Raw genomic sequence first — 20636 nt, forward strand, 5'->3', positions numbered from 1 at the left:
ATTGGAATGCAAGTTTGCAAGTAAACATAAGGCATAGTACATAGATTGAAACCTTAACTTGGCGTCAACTGGTAACTAAAAACTTCAGTTTTAAGAATGTATATCTAGACACCTCAACTTATCCCCCACTGTGTCTCCTGGACACCCGACGCTAACGTGACACATAAATTTTGGAGGTGTCTAGATGATTGATAGTGGAGACGAGTTGATGTGTCTAGATGGTCATTTTATAAATTGGAATGTTCAACTGACAGTAGAAGCGAAGTTTAAGTGTCTATCTATCTATTCTTCTAAACATAAAGGATCAACTTCCCTAAAGGTAGTGCACTCAAGTAAATCAATTATCCGAATATTTGAACATTCCAAGGATCAAAGAAAAAAATGCATCAACTCCCCTAAACAGTTGTTACGATCAAAGATTCAAAATGCCACTATATTTCATTTACTCAATGTTAATGTCAACACACACCAACAGATTTTACAACTTCCACAAAGCTAGAAGTTTTTCTCCAATCATCTTCCCCTGCATTAAAACCATATGAAAGAATTCTGTTAGCGCTTCATTCCACGATGACTCAACTTTCTAAAGTACATTTCTATATCAAACAAGTTCTGTTACTCCTCAGTCCTCCCATCTTTTTGTATAGAAAACACATCTTTGTTGTTGTACTAAATATGCTGGTGTAATGTTTTTTTTTTTAATGTTCAGATGGTAACTACAGATAATCCTCCCTGGTTAGGGTGAAAAAAAACTAGTATTTCCAAGACAATTGACAATTTTAGTTGCTAAGAATAGAGGTATTATTCTTATAACCAAATAAAATCCTTCTGACAATATGTTGTTGTTGCTCATTATCACTTAATATATTGTTTACAGTTAAATCCAGCCTTTCGAAAAAGAAAAAAAAAACTGTTCTTTTGATATTTATTATAAAGTCAAAGTTTACTAGCCCTTTTGGAAGGTGAAAACAGGATATGAAAGAAAACAGAAAACACCAACATGAACATACTCTTAGTTTAAGATATGGCTAATAATCAAAGATGGAATTTCAACGTACTTAATAATTCGAACTTGAAGCTCATACCTCAGCTTTCTTGTTCTTCTTGAATTTGCTTTGCACTAATCTCGACTGCAGATCCGCAATATTGTATTTGAATTAATTTTAGTGTGGCTATTTCTCCAATACTCTAGGGAATCTCCTTCAGCCTGTATAACTTTCCAAGGACTAGTTGCTCAAGCATTGGAAAATTATCACTAGTTGCTTCCAACCTTTCCAGATCTTCCCACTCAAGTCGTAGATATTTTAATCTTTGAAACAAAACATCTTCATTTAGTGTCCAATCTGTTCCCATGAATCCACATTGTGCTTTGAGCACCTCAAGATTAGGTAAATTAGCTAGCACAACCATATCTTCCCATGCGAAATTAGTAAAACGCAATCTCAACTGCTTGAGATTAGGCAGGAAAAAATCCCTTGGGAGAATGCTTGGATCAACTGATACTGCTGCCCATATATCTAGTGTCTCAAGCCCTTGTAGAAGAAAGAGACAATCAAGAAAATCATACCAGTACGTGCTATCTATATTTGTAACCTTTAGCTTATTTAGATTGGGAGTTCTTCTTAGGATTTCAGCCACAAAAGGAGACGAATAGAGAGCAAATGCTTGCCAGTTACTGAGAAATAACGGTTGTTCTCCAATACCATGACTTTCTCTATCAAGAGGATTAGGCATATGTATTGAACATCCAATATCCATATGTCACGACCCAATTTGGCTAAGTCGTGCGGGCACTTACCTTTCCCACCTCAGTAAGTGAACCCTCAACCCAACGATAATAAAGGCATAAATAATTAAATCAATTGAGCGGAAGAGAATAATTCACGTAAGTCTTACGATAATAATATAGAAGAAAGTGCGGAAATACGAAATACACCCAGGGTCTGGTCTAATCCATACAAGAGCATCTAATGAAAAATATACAAGTCTAGAATATAATAATAATCATACCTGTCTATGTCTCAGAATGGAAAAGTAAGACATAAATAAAAAGAGCCTTCAAGGCAGCGAACGTCTCGTGCTCACTCTGGAAACTCGAAGCGGTACTGATAGCGACTATTAGCCATGGGAGACGGAAGCAGATTCAACCCGGAACTCTGAATTCATGAAAGAATGCAGCAAGTGCAAGTCAGTACAAAAATACAGTACTGGTAGGTATCATCGGCCGACTAAGTATAACTAACATAATTCAGACAATAAAGCAGGATAGGCAGATGAATCAACAAGTATAAGTCAAACATAATAAGAACCAAGTATCTATCATCACCTAGGTAGAAGCATCTAAACCCAAGTGTGTCAAGTCTCAATATATCCAATCCGAATCCAAATATCACAGTAAATCACCAGATCATCACAATGTAGGCCATAATGCAATGCAATGCAATAATGTATGTATGCAATGCAATGCTGTGTACACATATACTCCGGACTGAAGTATCAACGTCTTGGTAGCATAACCGAAGATGACTCGCGAAGTCTAAGTGCTACTCATCCCGGATCTTTGCCCAACAGATAGACGAGACTCCGGATCTTTACCCACGAAGGATTTTCATCAGCACCATCTTGGGGGACCCGCAAAGTCCATGCACTCACTCAATCCATGATTCCGGGAAAAACATCGGATATCAGACTCTCACGTCACTCTAAAAAAAAATCGAGCCCAGCTCATCATAGTGTTTCGTCAAGTACCAATAATGTATCAACAATATATCATGAAGGACGAGAATACGTGCAATGTAAGTGTCAACATCAATAATCAGATCAATATCACAAGTACCAACATAGGTAGGCCAACACAAGTCATATAGAACTCTATCCTTGTATCAACATCAACAAGTGAGGTACTACAATATCACAATCAAGATGGAACAACAATTCCCAATATCTACTATCAATCACGTGGCATCAAGCCAACCACAATAGAACAATTAAGTCATAACACAACGGGGTGACTAGCCCCACTCACACAACAGGGCCCAACCTAAGGCAACATCCAACCCAACTTCATACCCGAAGGTTTACATGCTGTCTCCAACAATATCATCTAAATATATGTTTCGCTACACGAAGTATTACCAAGGATAAGCCATAACCTACCTGGATAGCCGAATAGCAAATACCAACAATCATTCCTTCGCTTTCCCCTTCCGCTGAGCCTCAGGATCAATAAAGTCTAGGCATATTCGAAATCTAGATTAGAAATCATGAAGATCGATACCTATATTGCTATCGCTCAATTTAGGTCAAAACCCAACCATAGAATTTAGGGAAACAGGGCCCATAAGGTTAAAATGGGAATTTCGGGAGTAAAATATCAAATTAATCACTAGGTGATCAAAACCCAACAACTAATTGCTAAATTAACTCAAGGATTCACCTAATTTCGAATTTCAAGTAAGACCCCCAATTTTGGGTACAAACCCTAACTCTTAGATTCAAGAATTCAACACTAATAATGGGAGATATATGATTAACAACATTAGATATATCATAATCTAGCATTAACCCAATCAATTTCATCATTAATAAGATTAGATAGAAAATTCATCAAAACCCACTTTTAATTTTCCATTACTAAGGGACTAACAAGGAAAGAGGAATTCTAAGATGATTAGGAACAATGAAATAGCAAGAAGGTTAGGAGAACTTACCACCAAGAATTTTCACCAATAATCCCCAAGAATAGTTCCCAAGAGCCCAAATTTCAGAATGGTAAATGATAGACTAAGGGCTTTTAACACTTCATTTAATGACCTAACTGCCCGTCACCCGCTTCCGCGATACTAATACCACTCCAGCGTTGCCATGACCGCTACAGTGGTCATGCCCAAATGGCAAGGACCGCTCCAGCGACAAGAGGACCGCTTGAGCGGTACTGTTGCCGCAGTGCTGGTGCCGCCAAAGTGGGCACCAAACACAGAAACCTCCCAAGTTTTCACACTTCTACTCAAATTTCCGACTCATTCCGGAGGCCATCTGCTCACAAATCACATGCACAGACACACATAAAAATAGGCTACGAACGCGCTCGTGGCCTCGGAATTCCCTACGGAGGTCTCGTTGACTAAGTCAAGCCCCGATAGCTCAATTCCAACTTCCCAACCCAAGTTCCAAAATGCATCCGAGTACATTGGGAACCGAATCAGACATACACACAAGTTCTAAACGACCATCCGTACCTGTCGGAATAGTCATATTTCTAAAAAAGGTATGTTTACCCAAAAGTCAACTTTGAGTCAACTTTTTTCGCTTAAAGCTCAAATTTCACAAAAAGTTGCCCAAATCAAATCTAGACACCTCGGGAAGTGTGTCAATGATCCCCTCGGGTCAAAAGTGAGCTAAGCAAGCTCGGAAAGGGGCGAAAGTACCGGAAAGACTATAATGACCAAACGGGTCGTTACACCATATGTCTTATATTTGACATTGTCCAGATCTCTACTGGGAAGTCCAAGTCTCTCCTTTCTAAAGTATGAAGAATTATGGTCTGTAGATTCCTCAATTTGGCTAGGGAAGGAGCTTCCTCAATGTTGGCAGCAACATATCTCAAATGTACAAGTTTAGGTATTACACAACAGAGATCGTAATCAAATGAAGAAAAGTCCAACACCTTAAGCAGCTTGAAATTGTAGACAACAGAACACGGGCATTTTCTGGAAGTTCTATCAAAATAGCTCAGAAAGACCAAGCTGCGGGTTGTACTTGGAATACCACTCCTATGTTCTGGATGACTAACATGACACGAAAGCATCACTCGTCGTGGATAAATATTTTGGCCTTCTGAGAAAATGTAGTCATTATCATTCAGTACATGCATAAAATTCTCAAGTTGAGCTTCTTTTATGCACAACTGCCGAAGAAGATCATGAATTTTGCAACATCCTTCCATTAGGCCTTCGCATACAAGCCAAAATTAGACTTCTATCAATTAAGTCTTGTAGATACTCCTCTGCCACCACTTCTAACTTTCCATTGCTTCTTGCCTTTATGAATAGCTCGGCAATCCATAGCCTAATCAATTTTGAAACGTAATCTCCATATCTTCAGGAAAACCTCCAATATAGAGAAAACAAGAATTCAAATGCTGGGACAAGTAACTATAGCTCAAAGAATGAATTGCTTGACACTGTTCAGAAATCGTACCAAAGAATGAGTTCAAATTTTCCTCAACGTTTTTCCAATTATCATGGGTCGGTTCCACCTTGCCAAGAAGTCTAGCAATGATAATAATCAAGAGAGGTAATCCTTGACATTGTTGTATGATATGTTTCCCTATTGCTTCTAGTTGTGGAGGACACGGATCTTTTCTAAATAATCTTTCGGTAAATAGATTCCCACTATCATCTAAAGTTAGAAAAGAGATATTATGAGGAGGAAATTCAGGGCAGCATAATCAGCAACATATTTGAGTCGAGCGGTTAAAAGAAATAGGCTTTTTTGTTGTCATCTGGAAATAGTCTTTGCATTTGGTCCCAAGCCTCAGTACTCCAAAGATCATCTATGACAATTAGAAATCTCCTACCCTTCAGACCTCTATACGCAGTCTCTGCTAGCTCATCACTGTTAATATTTTTAATGCTTTCGTCGGTCCTATTGACCCGTCTAATTGAAGAGACAACATCAAGAAGCACTTTTCTCTCATTGTAGTTTTCAGAGACAGTAAACCATGCACATGTATCAAATCGATGTTGAATAGATGAATCATCATAAACTTTTCTAGCAAGAGTTGTCTTACCAATACTGCTCATACCAACGATTGGTATGACAATTAGGTCACATGTTTGAGAAGTGACGCGATCTATTATTGTGTTGAAGTCATCCTGCATGCCAATAACAATATTTTGCTCAGCAGCGTATCTTCTTGATGTGGAAGAAGTTGTTGGTTCAACAGATTTGCTTCCATGCTTGTTAAACTTGATCAACATCACCTCTTTCCTGAGAGAATAAACTTCTTTTTCCACTTTTAGCAATTCTTCGTAGAACGATCTACAAGCCCTTTCTCGTTTCTCTCTGTAATCTGCTGGAATGATTATGTTTCTTAGGCTTGAATCAACTCTATCTTCTGCTTTGTAAATTACATCTCTGATCCTCTTTTCCAAAACCTTCACAATTTTAGTATCTTTGATTTCCTTTGCAGTATTCTCAAGAAAAACTTGTAGAGCGCAAAGGCTTAGATAAGTAGATTCAACATGTTGCTCTATGCAGCTTGCACAAACCAAACGTTGGTTAGGTTGCAAGAGTTGCTCTAATGTATTCATAAGAGAAAAAAGAGCAGCATAAGCCATTATCTCCGAGCTTAGATTTCCGTCCGATTCTGTTTTCACGAGGCAAACAATTCACTGATCCAAGGGCATAAAATACATAGATAGACATCTTAACTTGACCTCAACTGGCAAGTAAACACTTGAACTTTAAGAATGCACATCTGGACACCTCAACTAGGTTTAAGTTGACCCCGTAAACACCCCCATCCTACATGGTATTTCGTGTGAGTTACATGGTATCATACATGGCTTTCCACGATGTGTTTACGAAGTCAACTTAAACTAAGTCGAGGTGTCTAGATGTGCATCCTCAAAATTGGGGTGTTTACTTATTAGTTAAGGCCAAGTTATGGTGTCTATCCCTGTATTACGCCTTCAAATTAGCGTTACCATTTGCATTAATGGGTTGGTACAAGTGCGTAATATGGTTTTTAGAATTAAGGTGTGTAGTGCAGTGCACGTAAGTATTATGTTTTTTAAAAATATTCTTTATCAAGTAGTAGCTGACATGAATTAATAAAGAAAAAAAATCATTTTCAGGCTAATGAACAATTTAGATGCTTGTAATAACAGGGTGGCTAATCCTCAATTCCTATCATCAACAATTTTTTTAGTAGCTATTCCAACTGGACAGCTGCATGATTGGACAGATTGTTGAATATCTTCATTTTTCTTCTATGAGACTACAGTTTGGTTAAGGATGGAATAACAACCACCCGTTTGATTACTCCTTATAAAAATTAAACCTTTAGCGGCAAATTAAACCTCTTAATAATTCATCATTATCATGCTGACTGGATCTCTAACATGTTTTGCAGTTTCAACAATTGACATTTTCTTTCTCCTTTCAAATTCGAAAAGTATTTACCTTTCACAGAGCCAATAGCGAAATTTTTAAAAAAAAAACATTAAAACTAACAAAGCACAAGGATACTCTGTTGGTCAAACAATAGGTGAGCTATTTATCCTTTGCTCTATTTTTTCTCTCCAAATACCTCTATTGACCAGCAGGTGGAGAGACACCAGAAAGTCCTTTTAAGTCCTTTTTCCTCCTTGTAGCAAGTGAAAATTTCTCATTTGCTTGTGAAGGTTTTGATTTGCCACACATAAGCCAACAGTAATATGAATAGGATATTTAGAAACTAACAACCAAAAAATTACATTATTACATGAACCAAAAGCGCAAACACACATTTTTCCACTCTTACTCGTCAAGAACCCGAAGCTTGCCTTCCCTCATAAACCAGGATAAGAGGTACAGGAATTTCACGTAAAAAGAACTGTACAAAATGGTATAAATTTCCTTCTACATTCTTCTTATTATTATTATTATATTATGTCTAAGTTACAAACAACAATAAACCACCTAAGGTTGAAACTCATGATTCTCAAAGTTATCAATTCTACATTTGAACGTATATGCGTATGTGCATCAGGATCCCTCTGCATTAATTGAGAATGAAGTCTTGATGCCCACTTCAAAATGAGACGGATTCTGAAAACCTCTCATTTCCTTACCAGATAAAAAGGTTAGTAAAAGATCATGTCTCTCGGGGACTATCAAAAGCCTGCTGCGTCTTCCTCAAATTCCAGTGAAGACCTTCATGTATGCTACGTAAAAAGTCACCGGTAGAATCAGCTTGACATGCAGTTGGCACCGGCCAAGTGGCCATGCTACAAACAAGGGCATCCCCTGGTGCTAACTTTTTCCGGTCCTTCCCATCAAATGATGCCCATGCATGACCTCTACTGTTGAATGGTACTTGTACTCGGACTGTCACATGCTCAGGCAAAATGAGCGGACGAAAGGATAAAGAATGTGGGCAGATAGGTGTAAAGAGGATGGCGGGAACCTGCAATTTGGTCATAACAGTAGAAATGGTAAGCTTATGATCAACTCAAAAGACTTCAAATAGAGACAACCATGGAAGAGCACATTGCATATTGAAATACTACACAAGGGAGCAGAATCCTATCTCCATCCATCTAAAATTGAAATCCAAATGCATGGGTCAATAGTATGCGACATGTTAATATACCGCTTCAGTTTTAAATCATGCACATACAATCCTACTCAAGTAACAAAGCTGTTGATAAAAAGTATGGATTGGGCGTTTGTCTTACTCCCTCTGAAGTTCTTGCACATTGCGGAACTTTTACCAGAAAAATTGTTTTCTTGTCTTTTTTTTTTTTTCCAAACAATATAGTTTCAACGAGCGGTTGTTTGACGAGTAAGGGGCAAAAGTTTTTTCTTTAGAGGTGAATGTTTAGGAACTAGAAGAAGTGTAATTGTATAACTCTATACTAAGATGTTCTTTTCTACACTTCAATCACAGCCACTATCATCTGATACGGGAAGGTGGGGCCTCATTGGATGTTATTTTGTTTATGTAACTTCAATTATATTATGTTTTGCAAGTTGTATTTTGAATTTTAAAATTCAAACAATTAAAGAGAGACCTTCTTTTTTGTGAGTGGAACGCATATAAGCAAGCAAACCCATTTTTGAGGAATTAGGATAAAATCTGGACTTGTTTAGAATACAATTACCAATTATCCACATACTATGATAAATGCAAGGTAAGGCTGCGTACAATAGACCCTTGTGGTCCGGCCCTTCCCCGGACCCCGCGCATAGCGGGAGCTTAGTGCACCGGACTGCCCTTTATGATAAATAAATAAAAGTTTTTGCAGGAGATTAGAATCCAAATCCTTAATATTTATACACTTTTAGACTTCTATTGGGATGACTCAATGCATTAAGTGGCTTAAAAATCAAAATGTATAAGGGACATTAATCCCAAAGAACTGGGAAGGCTAGAAGGAAGGAATTGAGTCTCAAACTCACTAAGATGAGCCTAACAGTGCCCCAAGCCAAAATAGAGAGAGGAGAAGAATGCAACTATCTAATCAGGATTACAGTACCGACCATTCCTTTGAAGGCCGAAAGGTGAAGAAGTGTTTAGCCACACTCTCTTAGGAAAGAAGTCCAAGTTTACTTTTTGTGAAAGGGAAAATGACTTTCTGTTAGAGCCTGATCAGGAGAAATTTTCAGTTGGGAGCCATTCTGTTGCAGCTACAAGACATTGTTGTGATGTTTTCACAGTTATGAGCCATTGTTGTGTGGGATCCGGTAAAAAGGGAGCAAAGACGAAAAAGCTCAAGTGGTTCTCCCTTGACTACTGTCAATCCAGGGAAGCTAACTGCATAACCTAGGGAATACAACTCTCTAAGAGCGAGAAAGTACGGGGATAGAAAGAATCATACAATTCCCTATCGCGTGTGTGTGTAATACACACACACACCATTCTAGCTTTTGAGATGTAAATATGTTAATTATTTAATTTTGAAAAACTTATTAAGGCTAAGACAACAGTTACATGAGTAGTTAACTTTATGCTATAAACAATATAGACATTTTGAAGAAAAAACATCAAGTCACATCAAGTCCTTGATCTCTTCACATCAAAGCTTCACTATTTTATTGTCCTTTCTTATTTTATACGATAAAATTTCACTGTTATCATAACACGCTTAGGACACTATCAAATTAAGGTGCTTAAACTAACAAAAAATAGGACTTGCTAACATTGAAGTCTTTTAATATTTCTTAAAATCAAATTGGATAACTTAGTTTAGTTTAATTCTTCGTAACTGAATTACATGATTCTTTACCATCCATTTATTTTACCTTTCTATACTCTCAAAAGTCACGTTCACGTATTTTTCTTTCTTCATTCCTCCTTTGTTTTGGCATTGGAACATATGAGCATTATTTTTCTTCTCCTTTTTGGACACGTATAAAGGTCCAAACTGTCCCATAAAGTGTACAATATTCCAAAAGATAATAAACGGCCACACTAGAAACATTATGGGCTTAAAACTGGGCAGGGATGGTCCCAATAAAATGAACTTTTTTTTTGTTTTATGGTGTTTCCAATAAAATGAACCTACCCCAGCCCATGCCTCTTTCTCCTACTGGTCCGAGCTGGATCTAAACGGGTCAGGTTGGTTCCCGGCCAACCCAGCCCATTGGACAGGTATAAATACCTCTTAACACTCATATCAAAAACTTCAATTTTAAATGAAGTTTTTGAGCTAGCCAAAGATATTATTCTGACAATGAAATGCTTAAAGTTTTACTAAAATAGCTTGGAATGGCTTAGAAGTTTATTGTGGACAACAGAAGAAAGCAAACAGAATTACGGCTATGCCACTAGCTATAGATTACTAAAAGAAACATTAATAGAAGAAGTAGAATGGAGTCTGTCAACATTGTTCAAAAACTAATCCATCAGTTACCATCCCCATAAAATATGACCTTGCATTAAATGAATTGTTTTATTAACTTCTTTTTCTGGAAGAATTGTTACTCCATAGTTTTTTGGAAACACTCAAGACTCGCCCCTACGGGTGGTGAGATAAGGGAACTTGCACATTGAGGTAAATTGCTTTGAATGGAAATTTTATGGGACACTCTAAATTGGGGACACTAGAAATGGTTAAACCTGTGTCTTTTGCTTCTTGTCTTCCTGTATAAAGTAATCTCGCCAATTCTTAGGCACTAACCACAGACAGAATTTATGGTTAATTAAGTTTTCGGAAGGCTTTCAATCATCCCAAGATCTTCAACATTCAACCATAAAGCATAATTTTGCATTTACTACAAATAGCTAAATCTGCAAGTTGACGAAGAACACAAAGCAGCAATGCTGTAATTTGTCGTGACGTCTTCAGTTGAAGTAAAATAACTGTCAGACCCGCGATAACTTATAAAATCCATAATAAATACTAACAAGCAGAAGCTCATTAAACCAAATCATGCCAACTTGAGATAAAGTACCGAAACATTATATAAGCAATGACTATGAGAGGATTTACCTGAGGATGGACCATTGACCCTCCAGCTGCAAGAGAATATGCAGTGCTTCCAGATGTTGTCGATAAAATTAAACCATCTCCTTGTACGCATGTAACAAAAGAATTATCGCAATAGCATTCTAGATTTGTTAGAAATGATGAAATCCCACGGTCAATTGTGACTTCGTTGAGAACAAGTATGGGCTCTTCACTATCCAGATCACTTTTAGCTGAAGCTCTAATCACGTGACACTGGAGACGATGCCTCAGTGTGATGCTTATGGGACCACGAAGAACTGAATCAAGACATTCCTTGTAATGCTCACTATCTGAAAAATGTTAAAGCTAACTAGAGAAGAGTAATAATCATGCCAATGCAAAGCTACTGTCTTCGGTGGTGTATGTTTTATTTCATTTCTCTATTTCCATGTAATGAAGTAATTAGAGTAGCCAATTGTAGCTTAGTATACCGCATATTTGAAGGAAAACATTTTAAAGGGAAGATAAGGATACAAAATGGGGTCATGAAGCCAAGAGAACCTAAAGAAAATGGGACAACCGGAGGAACTGGACCTTTGAACATCGACGCTGCCTGCAATATAAAACATGTCGCAATTATTGAACACGCTCCCGCCATGTAGCATTGACCAGACGACATGGTAGAAGATAAAACTTCTAGTTTAAAAATGAAAAAACTAGCTACATACCCAAAGGACGGTTCCATCCCCACCGAGAGTTACAACAAGATCAACCTTTGTGTGGAGAAACAGAATTTCCTTGTCTGTGACAAACAAGAAGTTGATAACAGATAAGAAAAACATTTTACTATTTTAAGCTTCTCATCTACAATACCTCTAGAGATTACATGTGCTCATTTGTACTTGAAGTTAGTTGAAAAGAGAAAATGAAAGAAGAGTTCTCTTGAGAGCTGACATTTAGGTAAAACAGGGTTTTCTGTAATTCCTACTTTAGGATCGTATGCATCTAGGTCCAACCATAACACATGGAAAAACATCAGATCAATTCTTATACATTAAAAAATAGAAGCTGCAGCATTCTTCCTCAAATACTGGTAATATTAATTAATACAGGTTGAGCTTTCAATGCCGAGATATAACTAGAATTTGACTATCTCTGGCTAAGTATCAACCAGCACAAGAATAGTACTTCAGTCAAAACAGGTTGATGTATAATTCTAAAAATTCCAAACTTCACTTGTTATTGCAGTTAACACTCGAAAACTTTTGAATATAGGCAGAACTGATTTACCAGAAAAAGGTTGCTTCTCACTAAAAATGGCGAACAAACGTAAAACTGCATAATAGTACGGTAAGATAACAAAAGAAATGAAGTGGACGCTTGTTTTGAGTTGTTTATCAAATAAGGTCCAGATCATCAGTAAAGAATTCCTCACGCGAAGTTATCCACACTGGAAAAGCCTAAACTGAGTTCAAATATAATAAACTGATAATCCAAGATTTGGCCACACAACAGGAAGCTAAAGTGAAGATTTGAAGAGATATATATTCTTTTAGGCATAATTTATAGAAGTGAGAAGGTTTTACCACTCACCATTTTCCCAAGTTTGTACAAACTGGTAATATGACGACTCTGTTAGAAGTTCAGTGTGCACCCGTGGTTCAACAAAAATGTTTAAGCTTTTCTGCTCTTTTAGCCATCTGGATAAGAAAAGAGATAAATAAGCCTCTAATAAATTCAAACATGTCTACGCAATTAAATAATTGAAAAAAAGAAATCAAAAGGAATATAAACAATACCTTCTGTCCCATTTATCTGACACTTTACTTTTTAGTCAGTTCTAAAAAGAATAACAACTTTCTATATTTAGTAACAAATTTAAATTTAAACTTCCCATTTTACCCTTACTAAAATGATTTATAGCCAGACAAATATCTATGGCTTGTTCAGACCACAAGTTTCAAAAATCTTTCTTTCATTCTTAAACCCCATGTCCAGTCAAACACCTTCACTTAAATTGGGACGGAGGGAGTAACTTTTTTTAACCAACCAGAACCAAAGAGAATATGCATACCAATGTAAGGACACATACTACAAAGAGTCACCAAAGATTATACTCCCCATTTTGAGTGCTCTGTAAATCAGTTGTTTAGGCAGTTTGGGGTTAACACCGGGAGAATCTGATATTAGACAATACAATTCTTATTTAGTGTTGAAGTGACATGGACCCGAAGAGAGTGGAATGGATACATAGGAGTCACATAGCAGACCCAACTAATTTAGGATTAAGATATAGTTGATTGATTGAGATAATTTTCATGATCGTTCCACGGAACGGTCACCAATTTCATGCAGAAAAACAATGCTCACAGTTGAAGATGAGTACAAGACATCACTGTTCTAAGGTGACAACAGGAAGAATGTAATGCAGTACCTAGAAAAGTAAACTGCATCCAGAACGGAATATGGTCAGTGCATTGTTCCCTGTGACTACATTAGCACGCTCCCTCCATCCAGTATAGTCTCTGACTATGCAAATGTATATAGTCACTACATAATGTTCTTTTTTGGCTTTCAAAAGTTGTCATACTTACCAATTGTGGTCTGCGAAAGATGATCTGAATCTCTCCTTGGTAAGGCTGATTTTACAGAACTAAGTAGGAAATTCAGAGTACACTTTGCAAACTAGCAATATTGTTTGGCGGACCCCTTTCTTAAATACACGTCCCCCAAGGGAAGGATTACTAAGGAGAGATTCAGATCATCAGACTAAGATTCTTTTTTTTTTCTCATTACCTTAAAACGAGGAAATAATTAGTATTGGAATGTGGGTCCAGATAAGGGTAATGATAGAAATGATTCATATAACCAACCCAAGTACTTTTGGATTTATATACAGTTGGCTGACTAATTGATTGAAATGAGGATGATACCACTTTGGGAGTTTCCAAAAAGAAAGGACAAGGAACACAAGAATGTCATGAAACAACCTACACCCAGATGTATATTGTTTAATTAAGTAGCTACACCTGATTTAAAAGCATAAGTTAACCAAGAGAGGATGACATTTATTGTTTGTTTTGAATGGCTGAGCATGTAAAACCATTGGAATGTTGGGTAATGAATGATGAGGAAACTCAAACTCGAAACCTGGGACCATGTTAACTGATGTAACTAGTTACCTTCTGCTTGAAAGCTTTAGCTGATAAAGATCTACTTATGTTATTGTGCATCTAACATATAATTTGCACTGTAATATAAAATTCAAGCAACGACGAAATCATTTGACCAGTTCTACTGCAGAGGAGAAACCTTACAAACGTTACACGTAAAAGCATGCATTACCATTGAGTTCTAGTACATTTTTCTCCGGAAGAGCAAAGCAGATAAGAAAGTATATTTGTACTCTAATATTCTACCTGACCAATTCTGAACAAAGCATTCTAACAGCAGTTGAATTTGGCTTTGTCAATATAAGCACTGTTTGTGGGGGAGATTCCCACTTCAAAGAAATCTGAAAAAGAGAGAGAAAAAAATGATTCAATGTTCAGATAAAGAGTTTTTCTCTTTAGATAAGTTTGTTTAGCTGAAATTAAATTTTAAAGCAACAGCAAAAAGAAGCCTAAGGTATTCATTTGAAGTTCCGTTACCACGGGCAAACAAGGCAAGAAAACTGAAAAAGTAGACATGATTGAAAACATCAAACTGAGAAGAAAAGAGTTTGAAGGCCGAAAGTAGGACAAACCTGTTTACTGCTGCGTTCTGCAGTTGTTATGTTTCCCTTTTCAAAAGAGACAATATCGTGTTTTTTCTGATCACTTTTCTCACCTTTGCAACACCATGACAACTTGAATGATGCCTGTTTCAATAAAACAATTATTAGTAGGCAGTATTTCAAAAATAAATCATAAAAGCATTAGAAGATATAGTACACAGGAAGGAAAGATCTTGTCTCCGAACCAGTATATGATAACATGCCGAAGTTCATTCTGCATTTCAAAATTGAGATGGATAGCTAATTAAAGCACAATAATTCACCAACATAAAAATATCCTGCAACAATAATAGCCTCACAGTAAGCAATAGCTGTCAAATGTGGCAGGATATTTTCACAGTGCTTGGAAAAGTATATTTCACACCAATTTTTTTTTTTTTTTTTTGGGTGGATAAAGCCAAGTAATTTTTATAACTAATAAAATCGGTACCACTGGGAGTACCGTAACAACTGGAGGACACCTATATCACTTGAATCATTTACAACATGAAATATATATCTTAAAACTAGTGAAGACAAAGCAACCATATTTCACACAAGCTAATTCACAGCAGCCAAAAATTGAGCAACATGGATCTTTATAGTGGAAACAGAACAGGTCTACATGCATTTACCTTTCTGATCATCTTGTTTGGAACAACACTGGCATCATGATCATGCTCTCCATCACGAAGAACCTGATGAGAGCAAATTCCATGCTCCCCACAACACCTGTCGGATTTCTCTGCAGCACCATCTGATAATACAGGTTTGTTTGTCAAGTGTACTACTCGCCCATTCTCATCCAAATGCTTCTCTGATGGAATTGCTACAGTGGAAGCCAACTTATTTTAACATAAAGCAAGGCTTTTTCTTACAAACTTTATGATTCGATAGCAAGCGTGTAGTGCTTCAAGAACAATAAAATGAGGCATGATACTTTAACAACAGAGTTTTCTGAATTCTTTCTGACTGTATAGTACAGGATTGATATTTGACTTTTTACGACCACGCTTTGCTTCAATGTAGTGTAGTAACTAACCCTTTTTTTTTTTTTTTGAGAAGAAATTAGATGACCAATGTTGTACTAATTAGAGATCAAATTACCCTTTCATTCTTCAATTCATCTTTTTGATTCTCTATGACTCTCCTAGAGTCGCTCCCAACCCATCCATGAATACTTGTAATCTATCTTCCTTTTTCACAAACAATAGAGGATTCGGCTAGAACGTCCACGCAAGCATTTTAGTAATCGGTGTTCCTAAAACTAGGAAGATTTTGGGATCCATCATAGCATTGATAAGAATTTATTAATTTACGAGAGAAAGTAGTAGCTAATATTTTAGCATGTCCCCTTTCTCCCTGCCTCCCTCTTATACATAAAAACATATTTAGGCAGCAAGGATACAGAGATTTTGGCATTAAAGTAACTAAATAAATAAAGCAGACTGGGGTTGTAAAAGTTGGAATGCAAAATTTAATTGCTTAAAACTTAACAATTGAGGAATTATTATGCCTATGAATTGAAGCGTGTGAAACTATATACCTTATGATGCTGCTCATCTTATTTCTGAAAATGGACCAATAGAATATAATTTATAGCTCTTCTGTTATTAACAACCTGTGTATAACCTTTGCTTTGCCATCCTCTAGTTAGGGGGATAAGGGTAACAGTTTGTCAACTGGAGAAGTGGCATCAAAATGTAGACACAATTAAAAATGGATCCGGTATTCATGCAGAACAGAAATGGCGATCCAAAACGAGAGAAACTGAGTAGAGAATGAACCAGTGAACAACACATAAATAAATGTCAGGTGTAGGCAACTGCTGCAAAGTGCAAACCGTATGCTTTATAGTGACACAAAAATCCTCTTTGGAAGAGTACCTCTTTTCTCTAACTGCAAATTACGTGACTTCTCCAACTCATATTTCCGTTTCCATTCAGAAGCCTCAGCTTGTGCAGAAGCCTTCCCTTCAGCAGCTTGTCTTAGTGCCTTTGCGACAGCTAATAATTTGAAGAGTAAAATATTTGTATCATATAGTGTAGAAAATTCCAAATATTTCCAAATAATTAATCATTGTAAAAGCAGATCATACTTCTCAAAGCCTCGGCAAACTCAATAAGATGATCATCAATCCCGTGAAGAAGAGGCTGTTGAATAAGTTCTTCTACAGCCTTCTCAGAATTCAACATAGAGAGTGAATCATTAAAGCCATTCTCCAGTGGCAAAACACTGGCATTTCCCTATTTAGAAGTGTCCAGAAGTAATGCAGGATGTTAGAGAGCCAAAGACATTAAAGACAACGCGGTAATGCTCAAAACATGGTATCAATGTCTAATGCACAAAAACATCATAGATATAATAAGATCATCAGAATTTCAACAAACAGAGGGGAATTACAGTCATAGAAGAGGGCTTTTATGATAAGCAATTAAATATCCTTAGTTCTTATGATATTTTTTACTGAAATTGTCGATTATTGTTTTTTGTGAAATGCAATAGGCCAGAAAGAGCGTCAAAATGCTTTGTATACAAATAGTACTCATGCAACATTTCATAGGTGATGTTGTATTCTGGTTTTAGTTTAAAACATACCTAAACCTTAAAAGGAGATAGAATCTACACCCACCCTCCCTAGACCCTACCATGTGGGATAATACTGGGTATGTTGTTTTTCTTGTTGTAAAAGGACATAGAACCTAAAAAAATGTAAGATTGCATGATTTATCTTGTGCCTTTTTTTCTTCCCCGTATGTCGTACTTTTATTCATTATTCATACTGAAGTACCCCAAAAATTATCTGAAAATTAGATGCATCCAACAGAATTATCTTCATTTCAAGAAAAAGAACTGAAAAAAGAAGTGGAGGTCTCTCCTAATTTATTGATCACGAATTGAAAATCATGGGATGATAAAACATTTGAGACGTAGAGTCAGCTCCATGAGCTATCCACGGAGAGGAACTTCAGTGAATAGAACATGAAAATAGTTTGTCACTATAGAAACATCTATCAAGGTAACAGGAAAAGTTCAGCATAAAATTAGCTGTAAGAATAAGTTGAGTGAAAGGATTTGAACCCAACCCAAAAACATAAAGTAAAATGGAGTTGCGCACGACCGTTACAAACCATTTGAGAACTATAATACAAAATACTATATATCTCTTATACTCTTTTGCACATGTAACCCAGTTTTAGTGTCGACACATATACTAATGATTTTTTTTTTCTTCAGGGGCTCAAGAAGCTTAATTCTTGAGGAGTTTGAAGTGGTGAACATACTAAAAGTAAGTCTGGAGTAGAGCTAATTGCTCAATAAGTTGAGTAAAGAGAGAGATGCAAGAGCAAATGAGAACAAACTTGCCGATGAAAAAACAGGATGACTACAGTTTGACTCTGATACCAGAGCATTCAGCCCCCAGTCTTTAAAAAACAGATAGATTAGCCATTACCACTCAAAATTCCCTTTGAAAATCTGTATACATTCAATATGGAAATTGTATATATTGTATATCTCTAACTTGATAGGAATAGGGCTGGGGCGGGTCGGGACCCATGCGGACCACACGGGACCGCGACTCGCGGGACCAGATGCGGTCCCATCTCGATCCCTATCCTATCCCCATCTCGGCCCGCTGGACAGCCTTAGATATGAAAAATAAAAGTTTTAGGTTCTTTTAAAGTTAAGGGAAAGGCGATTTAGACTGTAGCAAACTCCATATACTTCCAAAATAGAGATTTTGTAGTAGCTAAAGCAACTGGGAGGAGCCAATAGTTTAATCGATCATCAAAATGCTTGAAAATATCCACCTTAGCCATTCAAATTTAGGAAAGGACTTCAAATTTAAGAAGAAAAAAAGTCAATCAAGCTCCCCCCCCCCCCACAAACCCCCCTCCCCACCATATAAAAAGAAAAAAGAAAATAAAGAACCCTTTGGTAAATCAATAATTCAACTATTTCAATCACTAGAAATCAGTTCTATATGCCATTGGAAATTCAGAACTAGAATTTCTAGTTCTATTGACTGGAAATTTGATTCATTTAGCTCAATTCTTGAGTAAATATAGAAAAAAGAGTTGATCATTATTGAAATTACTCATTTGATCATGTTAGTAGTTCTTTTTTTTTTTTTTTTTTTTTTTACAATTGTGTTACTTATCTATAAGTTTCAGCGAAATTGAGACGTTTGATTAGAATGCTTTGTGTTGGTCAATGTACTTGAAGATCAGAACTAGAAATTCAGTTAAATACAACGGATTTCATGTTGGAAAAAAATAAAAACTCAACAAAAATATAAGCAAAATTGAAGTGGAAGTAACAGCTTATGAAATTAGCAATTAGAAGAAGAAGAAGAAAAAAGAAAAAACAAAGGGCAGAGCGTACATTAGAGGTGTGTTTGCTTGGAGACATAGGACTCTGTTTCATAGACATGAAAAATCAAGAATTCACCAAACAGCTCTTTCTTTCTCTTTCTCTATCTCTCTCTACTGTTAATGAAATGAGGAAGAAGAATAGTTGATGAATTAATTTATCAGTAATAATATACATACACACATGAAGGTGGGGGGTGCGAGTCAGGGTGGGGGGGTTGAAATTGGGTAAGAAGCAACAAAGAGGTTGAGAAATGGTGGGACCTATATAGACGCGTGGGAAATCAAGGAGACACTAGATTTTTATTTTTTTTTCACATTGTTTTTGTGTCAGTCGTTACATCACATGCTTGGTCAACGTCTCTTTACTCGTGAAAAGTCCTACTAATTGGGAATTATACTTTTTTTGACTTTTAGTTTTGGATTAGTAAGATTTAGCTCTCTTACCTTTGACTAGAGTTTTTAACACTTTTGTATATACTACTACTACAAGTATATAGTTTTTTTGTTAGCTTAATGATAGGAATTTAAGGATGAATTCGAGGATCGAGCAGCTGAATCAGGAACTATTTATAGTGAGTTCGAGAAACAGTAAAATTATAGAAAGAAGAAGATGAACAGAAAGAATTTAGGAGAGAAATTGTAATAGTTTTCATTAATTATTGAAATCTCTACATTGAGTTGATTTATAGTAAATTGAAAGAAGCTATAATTGAGTACAAATTTGTTTTACAGCTTCTAACTACTTCGATTGAATTAATTAACTGTAACTAACTTCTAATTGTCATATTCATATTCACCAGACGTGGTAACTAACTAACTGGCTTTGTTTCCACTTGAATCAACTCCAGCTCTGATTTGTGTATCAATACACACTCATACAAAAGATCCTTGACCATAAGAATCAAAGTGTGGAATCTGGTTGTTAATGCATTGACGAATTTCCAAGTAGCATCATCAACATGCAGCCCCTTTCATTTAACTAAAAACTTGTGCGACGACCTTGTTTCTTCTCCAGCATTCTCTAGAAGTTGCAGGTAACCATTTGAAAATAACTTTCTTTAAAAGATCAGTCAATGATTTATATATGACTTCCAATATTTAAGTAAAACCTTCTTTAGTATTCAGTTAGACCTAAATATTCCTGTAATAGTGGTTGGTACAAGCAGCGGCGGAGCCACACTATGCTGAGGGTGTTCATCCGAACTCCCTTGGCGGAAAAAAATACTGTTTTTACAAGGTTAAAATTATTTTTTATGTATGTATAGTAGATGTTGAACCCCTTAGGCTTCTTCGTATGTTTATTTTTTTATATTTTGAACCATTCGGCGAAAATCCTGTCTTCGCCAC

At 36.5% G+C, this 20636-nt stretch overlaps 1 protein-coding gene and 1 pseudogene across 8 annotated transcripts; both read right to left on the bottom strand.

Moving 5' to 3' along the window:
- Window positions 1–1012: 1012 nt before the first annotated feature.
- LOC132628464 (putative late blight resistance protein homolog R1B-16) lies at window positions 1013–6341 on the bottom strand (annotated as a pseudogene).
- Window positions 6342–7463: 1122 nt separating this feature from the next.
- Window positions 7464–19463, bottom strand: LOC132626363 (NAD(H) kinase 1). 8 transcript variants are annotated; one of them, XM_060341217.1, is made up of 12 exons: window positions 19300–19463; window positions 17012–17159; window positions 16800–16919; window positions 15549–15742; window positions 15092–15148; window positions 14905–15018; window positions 14579–14673; window positions 12753–12859; window positions 11888–11961; window positions 11694–11772; window positions 11202–11509; window positions 7464–8173 (listed from the first exon to the last, which is right to left on the bottom strand). In XM_060341217.1, exons 1-12 carry the CDS (start codon window positions 19345–19347, stop codon window positions 7862–7864), a joined length of 1656 nt encoding a protein of 551 aa, XP_060197200.1. In that variant the 5' UTR covers window positions 19348–19463; the 3' UTR covers window positions 7464–7861. The 8 variants fall into 8 exon arrangements, with proteins under 8 accessions (XP_060197200.1, XP_060197204.1, XP_060197198.1 ...); XM_060341221.1 differs by lacking the exon at window positions 19300–19463 and adding an exon at window positions 18276–18549 and having other exon boundaries at window positions 15549–15670; XM_060341215.1 differs by lacking the exon at window positions 19300–19463 and adding an exon at window positions 18276–18542.
- Window positions 19464–20636: the final 1173 nt, after the last annotated feature.

This window comes from Lycium barbarum, chromosome 2, assembly GCF_019175385.1.
Source record: "Lycium barbarum isolate Lr01 chromosome 2, ASM1917538v2, whole genome shotgun sequence".
NCBI classification, from domain to species: domain Eukaryota; kingdom Viridiplantae; phylum Streptophyta; class Magnoliopsida; order Solanales; family Solanaceae; genus Lycium; species Lycium barbarum.

Coding starts and splice junctions, on each gene's coding strand:
- LOC132626363 (XM_060341215.1), bottom strand. CDS start 18,326: ATGCTCTGGTATCAGAGTCAAACTGTAGTCATCCTGTTTTTTCATCGG. Junction 15,149..15,548: donor CAAACAAGATGATCAGAAAG/GTAAATGCATGT, acceptor TTTGAAATGCAG/AATGAACTTCGGCATGTTAT. Junction 11,510..11,693: donor TGGCTTCATGACCCCATTTT/GTATCCTTATCT, acceptor AACATTTTTCAG/ATAGTGAGCATTACAAGGAA.